This window comes from Helicoverpa zea, chromosome 8, assembly GCF_022581195.2.
Source record: "Helicoverpa zea isolate HzStark_Cry1AcR chromosome 8, ilHelZeax1.1, whole genome shotgun sequence".
NCBI lineage: Eukaryota > Metazoa > Arthropoda > Insecta > Lepidoptera > Noctuidae > Helicoverpa > Helicoverpa zea.
In genome coordinates this window covers 3456358-3468686 of record NC_061459.1, presented here as the reverse complement: position 1 = coordinate 3468686, position 12329 = coordinate 3456358, and the positions used below count along the sequence as shown (strand labels likewise).

The 12329-nt window shown below is 33.2% G+C and overlaps 1 protein-coding gene across 1 annotated transcript; it reads left to right on the top strand.

Annotated features, from left to right (window-relative positions):
• Positions 1–1951: 1951 nt before the first annotated feature.
• On the top strand, positions 1952–9631 carry LOC124632572 (membrane-associated progesterone receptor component 1-like). The gene is made up of 3 exons (XM_047167445.1): positions 1952–2358; positions 7391–7540; positions 9425–9631. The coding sequence occupies exons 1-3, from the start codon at positions 2076–2078 to the stop codon at positions 9514–9516; spliced, it is 525 nt and encodes a 174-aa protein (XP_047023401.1). The 5' UTR covers positions 1952–2075; the 3' UTR covers positions 9517–9631.
• Positions 9632–12329: the final 2698 nt, after the last annotated feature.

Below are 12329 nucleotides of genomic sequence, written 5' to 3'. Positions count from 1 at the left end.
AAGAAGGCATGTGTTGCGGAGGAAGGCGGAGGAAAGCTATGAACGTCATTGCAGTAAAAGGGCTCGGCCAAAATCTCTCCCGGTGAAGCGTGAGGGAATATCAGACTCTTACCGACAAAATCTTTCATGTTCCTTCTTAAGCCCTTTGTGAACCAGGGCCGCGGTAACTCTTTCGAACCCCACAGCTCCACAGACCATAGGACTGAAGGGAATGTTACTTGTTATATGATGTAAAAGTGATAAGTGTACAATAGATCCAAAAACGTAAAAGGATAGGGATAGGGCAAGGAAAACTATGATGATCCATTTAAAGGCGGTTCCAATATTTTGGAAAGTGCTAAACAGACTGTAGTTTCCTCCTTTCTACTCGTCGCTACAATAAAATTGTCATTCGTTATGTCATACATTGACTTATCTATCGTTTAATTTTTTTTTGTAGTTTTATAGATACATCAAAACTGAGAGTCTAACTTTAGATTCTAGTGGGATGATGGTGAATTCTGTTCAATTCTGTCAAATCACATTTGTTCCAGTCATGATTGCATTTAGCAAATAGTTCACACAAACAATACATAACGCAGCTATCATTACATTAAGTGTCGACTCATAAATATGATTTCGCATTCATTGCGTGTTCCGATAACTTTTACATTAATAGCCTCGTAATTAATCGGAAATGGATTGTGTTAAATTTTAAATCATCATGTTCCAATTTTTGCTGACTCATTTATCTTTCATTGCTGCTATTCATAGTGAGATGGTATTTTAATAATTAGGTAATTAATTTGCTGTGTCATTGTAAATATTTTCAGAATTTATATTAACTATGGCCATTTATTAAATATGCATTTACTATTGATATTCGATTCACCCATGGCTACCAAGTTATTTCCAATGTATAGAAGAAATGAATTTAGGATATCGTACGTAGAAATTGTAGCTATTGTAAATTAATTATTAATTTATGGTAAAGAAGATTTTACGGAACTTATAAGACATTGTTTCTTATAGCAATATCAGTTAGGTACCACGTATTCTCTACTACAGTATAAAAGTGAAACCAAGGCAAACAGCCAATTAAATAGCACAATAACTCGCACGCATTATGTTTTAATTTCTTCGCACAAAGTCCAGCAATTAAAATACAAGTTACCCGTACTGTATGATAATTAAAAACTCGTTGTTATTCAATACAGCAGTTTCCTAGTTCATTCGCCATTCAGAAAATGCGTTAAGTCCATCGCTTGTCAGATTATGAAGGCGCTAGAAAAAAATATTTTACCGTAAATATATTTTTGGAGAAAATCGGGATTGTGTTTTGAAATGTATGAAGAAAAATAATGTTGATTTTTGGATAGCTAGTTTCAAGTCATTTTGATACTTATTTAGTATCTATTTATTAACAACATAATTTAAAGTACAGAAGAAGCATGACTGTGATTTTTGATTCGATACCTACTAACTTTGTATGACGCAATAATAAATATTTATTTATGTGAAATACCTATATATCTTCGCGAAGTTTTGATAAACTCACAAATGAATGTAAATGTTAATAATACTTTAAAATATTTGCAGTACTTCAACTCTTTAATTTGATTCATTACTTCTATAATTTACAGAATGATAATAATTAAGACAATCCTCTCTTAAATTCCTCATCATTTATGATCGCATAACACTGTTAATGTTTTCCCTGGAAGCATAATACGATTAAAAATATTTATCATTTAAAACTCCGTTCCATTATTCTGTTCAAAAGCATACGCCAGACTAATGAACACTCATTATAGTTACATCATTAGCTAAGGCGCGGTTATTACGCTTACAACGCTAAATCGCTTTAGAATCACTAAACGGAACGATAACCACCGCTAACAATGCAGCGCAGTTGAAATAAACAAAGATTGTCACAACATCAAGCGGTCTCACATTACTAAAATCAGTAAATATCCCGTCGAATTTTAAAACACACACGTCTGGTGACGGTCTTACTCGTTGACCTTATAGTGGCTTGATAACGTGACGATAGAGCAGTTTTGTAACCGCGGCCGGCGCAAGCACACGCATCAAATATGGCAGAAACAACTTCTCCTACGATATGGGAGGAACTCATGAGCCCACTGAACCTTGTGTTAATAGCTGTTATAGTGTACCTTGTGTATAAGATAATAAAGTCGAACTTTGAATCTGAAGTGACTGTTGCTGCTCCTCCGCCAAGTCTTCCGAAGTTGAGGAAGGATTTGACAGTAGCTGAGATCAAGAATTACGATGGAACACAGCCCGATGGCAGAGTGTTGCTCGCTGTAAACGGAATCATTTTCGATGTAACCAAGGGCAAGAGATTTTACGGTCCCGGTAAGTGTCTTCGCAAATTGGTTAGGTTATACCGGCTGCCGTGTTAAGGTTATGATCGTGCGCAATAAAATGTGCCTAGTTTTACGATTGACTTGTTGAAAACGTAGCATAAACTCTTTTTATTTGAGTGACTTGCTTGGTAACAGATTTGTAGTAAAACAAACATTGCACGTCAGCTTTTGAGTCACATGAACAATGAAATCATTAGGTTTAAAAACTGCCGAGGTTGAGATGTTTAAGAAGATAAAAAACCTAGCCAAGGTGATCACCTTGACACTAAGTTTTTATATTTTTGGAAAGAAAAGTTACGAAATAAGTCACATTTGTATAACAATATTTAACAAAAACATAAGTATTCTATAAATAAAACAATCCCCTATTAGAATTTTAAAATGTCTTACAAAAAAAACATAGAATCATGAACATCATAGAAACACAAAGGCTAGTTGGTGTTCCATCTCTTTTACTTTTTTTGTGTTAGAACGAGAGAGCAAACGTAAACATTAATCTAACGTGTCCAGTTTTTTTTATTTGTCGGTCTACGATGCTGCTGGCATTCAAAAAACAACAAACGCTATGAAAAATAATGTTAACTTGAATATTTAACGAATGGTACGAACATTTACACGAGTATATGATTTAAATACATTAGTGTTGTTATTAAGATAGTTAAAAACTAACAGCTATTCCTAATATTTTGTATTTTTCGTTTTACTCTAGTATTTTGTATTAGTTGATACTATCTCTAATTTGTATTGACTATGAGTATTGACTTCAATAAATAAATCAAATAAACAAATTATTCATTTAAAGTGAAAATCTACCAACATGAATTATCAAAAAAAATAAAATAACAGCCAATACACAACGCTGCATTTATCAGCTTATGTCAACACGATACGGACAAACAGATTTCATGAGCAGTTATTTAGATAACTGAATAACACACAACAAAAATGGCACTGTTTAAATTCAGTTTTGACTGATAACACTTAATCACTGTACAGGGATAAATCATAACGAACAAGAATCTTACTTAAACCTCCGTATATGCCTCATTCAATCATCAATTAGTAATGATTAGAATAATAAAAATAATGGCGTCCTTGTCATCGGCCATGGTGGCATATTGTAGTGCACAATCATTTGCGCAGAAATAGGTGCACTCCATATTCCTTCACTCTCATAGCCCAACAGGACAGCAATCGGACAGGACAGGAGTGAGATCAGGCGCAGGAATGACATTAATGTGCTCTTCGATGCACTATGATTAGAACAGTAGCACAATAATTATGATAAATGGTTGAAGGCATTTAATAATGTACCTACTCTCGTGTAAATAGTAGTTGTCTATTAGGTACATTTGCTGTGAGGAAAATTACTTAACATAACTATTGTGCGTGGTGTACCTTCGTATTGAGCACTCGTAATTCTTCGCAATGAGAAGTTATAAACATCCTCACACTTTTAGTAATACGGTGGGTTGGGTTCATGGTAGCTCTTGCATATAATCATGCAACTCTAATAGTATTGGCCATAACGTTTAATTAGTGCCCTATTTCTAGCTTAAGTTTCAAAGGCGTTGAAAAAATTTAACACAATCATCATAAAACAACCAGTAACAAAACTCCGTCATAACGCTAAAAAACTAACGCTGATTAAACATGAAAACTTGCTTCACAAAACTTGTAACAGTTTCTCTGAGTTTTAACGACATCACATCGTGAACAGTTTATGTTCGCGAGTTTCCTGACGCATACGTTATCGTTTACGAGCCATCAATACTGGATCGCCTGAATTTGATAACAGATGATAGCGAAGATAAGTGATTAAATGTGTACTGAAAGTTGGTGTATCAATTGCTTTTACACGATAAAATTTTTTATTTTGAGTTTAGCTGGAGATGAGGAAAATCGGAGCATTGTCAATTTTTAGTTTTTCATCTTTGTTGAAACAAATATTGTATAGGTACTGGAGCTTATTTCACCTTCATCTTATGGGTCAATCCATTATGCAAATTTTTGAAAAGAGCTAGGATTCGTACATGTACATTTCTGACATATGAGTGTTTCTGCTTTATGTATAGGCTTATAAAAATGCATCCATTTACTTATTACAGATAGTTTCAAAACAAATTACCTCTAGAATACGTAATTATGATGTTGCTACTGATTTAGAATAATTGTATTGTATCATAAGTATAGGCTTACATCATTATCGATAAAATATTGTACTGTTGCTAATATGGCTTTTCGTTTCTTCAATCTGATTGCATAAGGAAGAGCAAAATAACTTTTCAACAAATGTACTAAATATAAGTGCTTGATCATTATGACAAAACAATAATCTAAATTACGACTCAGATAAATCAAATTATAATAGCACAATGAGTTAGCAAGAACATTAAACTGATTAAAGTGATCATCTTATTTAACAAGTTTAAAGCAAAAACAAATATGTTTTTAATAAGACGAAAAAAATATTAATACCTACGTATTTTTGAAAATATGGTTTGAAGTCCAAAGAACCAAAACAGTATAAAGAACAATTTGCTGACATTAAAACCAAGACTTTATGGCATTATGCATTACAATTTTTAATTATGCGTCATTAGCATAATGCAACAGTGCAACAACTGTTTAGATAAGCAATATGTTAATGATGAGTTATGCTTGGAAAGACAGGAAAAAATCTCTAACGTTCTACCAAGGCATATATTATTATGTTTTATTTAAAAGAGAGCCCACCCATATTATTTTGTAATCACCTATGCCCCCAGTAACTAACGACGAGGACGCTGCATTCGTCAACTACACGCAATATTGTACCTTAAAACTATAGGATTAACTTTCAATTTTAAGTGTACCGTGATAATTCTACATAGTCCCTGATTTTATAAACAGACAGTCGCGATTCAAGTGATTCGACCTCGGTAAAAGTCGACGTTGTTTTTAAATTAATGATTTTACATTTTGTATTACGTTATTTTGTTTGAGAGGTTATGAGCACGTGGGTTTTACAAATTATATAACCACAGTAAATTTTTAAAGGACGTTTTGAAAACAAGCGTTGCCTTGCAAATTTTTACAAAAATTGCTTAAATAACTAAACCGATTGAAATGAAATTCGAAAAAGAGACGAGTCACGGAAGTACTTAGTTTAGCGGGCGCCAGGTTGAAGTAAAATATTACGAAGATCATAATTTACATAATGCATACCCAAAAAGCAGCAGCTTTGCGGTGTAAGCCAATACTTACGATGATAAGTTCTTGAATGCATTGCACTATTCACGTATTTTTAAGTCAAAAGTAGACATTATCAGCAATCTAAAACCCAAAAAGACCATTCACGTAAATTCAGTCTCCCCAACAGAACAAGTAGATCGTATCAACAAAAAACAAAGCTTGATAAAAAAAAAACTAAAATCTCAAAACACGACAGTAAGTAGCACCCACTGTTTATAACTAAGGAAGTAATAATTTAGACACGCTTGGAATAAACACGGATTCGGAACTAATTTTTAAAACGTAAACGTTTTAAGTTCGTGAGGGACTGTGACCCAGCTATGAAAAAAAGAGGAGAAAAGCGTGCAATTATTTAAATGAATGCATGGAGCGGTGAATTAAAAACCTTTTAATGGAATCTGGTCCCATAAAAGTGTGTCTCCTTTAAAACATTTTTATGGATGGACTAGGGGAACTTAATCTAATTTTGTGTGTCAAAAACTTTGGTAGCTGTGAAAATGTGAGTGAATATTTTGTTCGCGTATGTTAAGATAGTTTTTGGATGTAACATTATCTGCATTGAAATTAATATCTTTACCAATAAACTCTAGTATTGTCAAAATTATAATCTCTGGATGTACCTATCTATTAGATGGAGTAGTTTTGATATGAACAGACAGAAAAGTAGACAGAATTACTTTCGTATTTATAATTGCGTACACCTAGTTTGATGAGTATCGACAAAGTCATAATTTCATACAATATCTTTAAGTCATACGTTGCCTTCTGGAGGGAACTATAATATCCTTATATTAAAACAATCTATCGATTTACACAACCAAGGAACGTTAGTAGAAACCACAGCATCTATTAATATAACAATATCTACACTTATTGAATTTATTGTCGATATTATCGTATGCTTGAACCAAAGTGGTTAAATTAGGTGATTGATTGCTTGTATGATAATTTCATTATGTCGATTTGAGATGGGTTGTTGTCATATTATATTGATGATATAATTGCATTTGCCATTGTTGTGTATGTGAATCTTTAGACTAGCTATTTACAAATAACATTAGTTATAACGAGTCTGATAATGGAGATCTCATTGTAGAATTTGCAAACAACTCCAAAAAGTCTATTTTAAACATTTCCTCATAACCAGTTGTTTACCAATTTTTCATCCGCGTCCCATGGAAACTACTTCCCACAGAATAGTGAAGCTTCCCAACAGTGACAATTTTTTTGTCAGTATTAAAATATTTTTGTGATCATAACTTTAACAACTCCGTATCTCGGTTCAATATTACCCCAAATATATGTAAATGCGTCATTTTTATCATTCGCATCTGTGTCGAGGCCGGTCACCTCAGTTCTAGGAATATCATTAGTATTCCTTCTCCGTGCCCAACGTATTATTTTCTTTCCAAAACGAAATAGTTTCCCGTAATCTTCTTGAAACAATACACTTAGGGAATCAGTTGAAGTTTTCTGAATAAATATATGAGTTCGGATTTCCAGTTTTCTATTACTTCACACGAAGTCTGAATGTTGTTTGTTTTCTGTTTTTGTGTGTTTTGTATCTGGTTTCTGTAGTTTTTTTTTTTTTTGTTGAAGCTGTTTGTTTGACATCGGAAAAAAAAATGTCGTTCGTCATGTTTTCTATTCTGGCGTTCAGCCTAACAAAACACACCAAATATTTTTGAACGATAAAAAATGCAAAATCTATTCTACTGAACTAATTCCCAATCTTGCTTTCTATAAAAGTACGTAATATTCTAATGTCATGGTTTCTTTAATTCCAGGTGGTCCATACTCAGCTTTTGCGGGCAGAGATGCGACGCGAGGCCTAGCTACTGGTCAGGTAGCTGCTTCAGACAAGGAGTACGATGACGTCAGTGACTTGACTCCTGACGAAATTGCTTCAGCCAAAGAATGGGAAGACCAGTTCAAAGGTAATTATCATTTTACTACAGTAACTAACTGAGCCCCTGCAAACTAAACTGTCGATAGTTGGTTTAGTTTAAATAAGGCTTATTAGTTTTCCTGATACCATCAACCAAATAATTGATCATTGTAAAGAGTGCAGGACAGTTACATTCATCTCCATACTTATGTAAGTATGAATCCGATCAAAGTATCGGCCGAATAAAAGTTTGCACTGTGTGGTGACTCATACGGTGAATAGCACACTTTTAGCTATAACCAAAGCAAAATCAGCCATAATCGCCGATTGGTCAATGTGCGGCAATTTTACGGCTGGTTATGAGTGATGCGATTGCGTAGTTAAACATGTGATGTAACTTCAGATAGTACGTTTATTCAGTTCAATCCTATATACTCAGAAAAAATACATTATAGTTCGGCCATTCAGAGAATGCGTTCCTGACACGTCGCGATTGAACTGACGACGTAACTTTGCAATGGCGTTGCAGTTACGATAAAAATATTTTTGCTGGTTGTTTACCGTTTTAACAATTGAGGAGCATTAAAACAACATTATTATATCAATAATCAATGAATGTTATAATTTTGTGCCAAACTGAGTGTCAAATAACTTGGTAAACAATATTTTTCTAAATCTATACTGCGCTATTACAAGGTTATGTCAGCGGTTTATATTTTGTAGTGCTGTGCTAAAAATAACAGGCAAGTATCGTAATCTGTTCTTATACAGTTATAATATAAAATAATACGTTTTGATTTTCTTTTTAAGAATTGGAAAATAATGGACTATAAGACTTAATTATAACGTTTATGAAATATAAAAATAAAACTATGACCAAACCGCATTTTTATACTTAGATTAAAAATGGTAACCCCAAATGGCGTTATGGGCCGCCATTTTGTGACGCTAAAACAGTCGTCCGTTGTCGTTTCGTGCGCATAGACCACGTTTTTCAAGTGTTTTCGATCTGTTTTTATTTGATTACCCGGCTTTTGTTAGACCGAGATATCAGGATTGATTCTGTTATTGATAATAATATAATTATACATGTAGGCGAAGATGATGATGAAGACACCACCTCCTCAAGCAAATCGGAGTCTGATTAATATTCTGTTCGCACATTCAATTCAATGTACTTGTAACAAAGAATAAATAAAACAATTTTATTATATGAATATTACCTTTTTTTGGTTTCCACTTAAATAACTAAAATATAAAACAAATGATTCCGCCAATTTAAAACGAAAATAATCTTAAAATAATGCGGCGGTTCATTTTGAAGGAACGGTAACGAACTCAGTGTTATGTTGTGCCCATCACTAGTCGTGACTAACTGATAGGTGTCAGGAACGCATTCTCTGAACGGCCGAAGTATAATGTCATTTTTTACACATACGTAAATAAATACTAAATGATAGCAAAAGTTAGCATGGTAACATTTGACTTGGGTCAATGACACTTTATCAAAAACAAGTGAATGATGTTTGTGCAGAACGTTTTTATTTTGCATCAGTTGCATTATCATGATTTCTCTTAAAACTTCTAGAGTGTTCTTTCAAATGTAAACTTAAATAGTTATCGTTTTAGTTTTAAAAATAGCATTATAGTATTTTGGCTAACAATAGAATATTGTTAAAAGCAGTAATAACATCATTATTTCGTAATTCATTGTCCTATTCAACAAAACAAATAATAAATCAATCTAGACAATGCCCATTAAAGGTTTTGATTATCTAGGTTCTAAATAGTAATTGCAATATCTTGGAAATAATAAAAGTATTGTATCACCAATTACGTAATTACCTAGGGACATTAATTATTTTTACAACTAGAATTAAAAACTATTATAACTATTATGTAATTAATTCGAATATTATTCTTTTATTTTCAGAGAAATATGATATCGTGGGTCGTCTTTTGAAACCAGGTGAAACGCCGAACAAATACAGTGATGACGAATCCGAAGACAAGAAGACACAGTAGAGTAGAATACTTATATAAATATTTCTATGCAAAATAGAATTAAAATCGTGATACTTTACTGGAATCCGGTGCCTAGGGAAATGTTATAAACGTTAATAAAATATTTTTTATAACATTCGTTTGTTTTATCACTGTACCTACTAAGTTTACTTTGAGCCGAATCCTGGCCTTTACAAATAGGACCGTTTTATGAAACATTTTAAATGGAGGTATATTCTTTACTTTAAAATATTATTTGTTTGTGTTCCAGTTCGCATAGTATTTGTTTTGGACTATAAAATGGACTGTAGTGTCACATTTAATTAACATTTTTGCTTTAGTAAATGTTGTCTGTGGTTTTCATCACAAGTTTATTCACATATTGAATGTTTTTCAACAGAATATCTAGTGTACAGTGTACTTTTCGTGAAAGTAATTCTATAGATTTTTATCAATGACTTCCATAATTGCCAAAATGTGCTGCATTAAACCTATTTAGCTACCCAGTCACAATAAAAGTATCGGTTTCTTTAAGATATGTTTTTTTCTCAGTTAACTGGTGTCTAAGATGTTCTTGGAAAATACCTTAGAAAAGTAACACTGATATCTGCCTGTCCCAAAATCAAACTCGCACAATGAGACGTGAAGGCAGGAAGCAGCCACGAATTATGATCAGCCGTTCTTTACCTCTATAATTAAGACATTAAAAGATCTTGAAATCTAGCAAGAACGTGTTGAAGATATTATTATTTACAATACACATACAGTTTATGATTAAATTCATATAGCTGCAGCATACGAGGCATTTGCAAGTAATAAAATATAACAACGTTACTCGTTAGTTAAAAACCACGTAAGAAGAACTAGTTCAGTTCGTTTACATTGGTTATTGGTGTAAATCCTTAAGGGAAATATAATTTACTATACAAATGCTTTATGAAAGCTGAAAGAGTATGGATGCTATTTTTTATACATTAAGCATAACAGTAAATGATTGTAAATATCTAGCTAACCAATGAGTAACAGATACTGAAATCTACTTTTAAACACTTACTAATATATGTTAAAATCAAATCAAAATGCAGTTATCATTTTATCTTCAACAGAATTTTGACCCCAACAGTTGCCAATACTTTCCACTAACCAGGGTCCCAGTCATTGACCGTCCTCAAAAAAATAAAACCTCAGCAGAGCCCTGATATCTTATCATTATGACATTTTCTTTTATCAAGGAAAATAGAGGTAATCCCATCAAAGGGCTGGCTACGGACAATCTGATACGTTTTTAATGTCACATTCTTTTTTAATAGGATTGTCTGGGTAATGGACACTTGAAGCCGAGCCTTACCTATAAATCGGGTTTGTGACGTCATGACGGAAAATTATAGAGGTTCTTAGTACATGGTTGGAGTAAGTATCAAAAACTATTTGGATGTTTTTCTTTTTGTTTTTTTTAAGGATTTTTGATACGTCATCAAAAATCTTTAAAAAATAACAAGGTTTTAGTAAAGGTGCAATTTTTTTTTATATATTTGCTTTACTCCAACGAGATGGTACGACGAATGGTGTTTATCACCTATGTTTTAAAATACTTATTGCAGTTCTCAGGTCAAAAATTTAAGTAAAAAGGTTCTAGCATATGATACTTTTTAGGTTTAACTTTACGTTCTATGATATTTTTCTTATACAAACAAATTCCTACAATACACAATTTAACCTATATGTATTGGCTCTGTAGGGAGAAAGTTGACTTGACTTGTAAAATAACAAGATTAACCACATTATCTGTTTATTCAACCTTGAGCTTAACATAATATCTCACATCAAGTCGTTCACATTTCTTGCTAATGATAATTTAATTATGAAATTATATCGAGTAACGTACGTTTGATATGATCATAAGTCTATCGCATCGTTAATGCGTTGCCTAGCAACCAGATAGTGAATAAGATACGCTGGGTTTGATTTGTTAAACAGCTCATGTTTATCTACAGAGTGTAAATAAACTGTACGATATACTACAGAGTGGTAGCTTCAATGAATACCTACTTAATGAACTCAAGATTATGTTCTGAGGAAAATCGTAATATTTTACGGAACATTATAAATTTGATGTATTTAAAGTCATCATCATCCTGTGCCTAGCCTTTTTTCCCAACTATATTGGGGTCGGCAGTGCATTGGGACATGCCTGCCCTGGAATCAAACCTAAACTCATACTTGAGAGGTTGGTCTTTACTCACTAGGCTTCCACGACGGGTGTATTCAATTTTTTTTTATTACTATTATGTACCTACAGAACATAGTGAACCTAGTTTTTATCTGTTGGAATATACGCATGACGTACGTATAATAAATACCTCCTTTAAAAATATCCAAGATTATATAAAGCATACCTACTTCAATCATTCGTCAAACATTCAATGTTTACTTTAATCGTTCATTCTTTCATTCGAAATAAGACAGTCGTCACGGATACATGTTTTTTCTTTGTCTCACCTGTACCCATACTGTTACTGTTACTGTTACAGCCTTTTTATCGTCCCACTGCTGGGCACAGGCCTCCTCTCACACGGAGAAGGATTGAGCATTAATCACCACGCTTGCTCAATGCGGGTTGGTGATTTCAGACTATAGTCCAGGTTTCCTCAAGATGTTTTCCTTCACCTTTTTATCAGCCATTGGTGTCTAAGATATACTTAGAAAGTACATACAAACTTAGAAAAGATGCATTGGTACTTGCCTGACCTGGAATCGAACCCACACCCTCATACTCGAGAGGTTGGTTCTTTACCCACTAGGCCACCCATATCACCTGCACCCATATCCAACAT

Excerpts from the sequence above, each read along its gene's own strand:
- LOC124632572 (XM_047167445.1), top strand. The coding sequence starts at position 2,076 with ATGGCAGAAACAACTTCTCCTACGATATGGGAGGAACTCATGAGCCCA. Across the intron at positions 2,359-7,390 it reads CAAGAGATTTTACGGTCCCG|GTGGTCCATACTCAGCTTTT; the intron begins GTAAGTGTCTTC and ends CTTTAATTCCAG. Across the intron at positions 7,541-9,424 it reads ATGGGAAGACCAGTTCAAAG|AGAAATATGATATCGTGGGT; the intron begins GTAATTATCATT and ends TTTTATTTTCAG.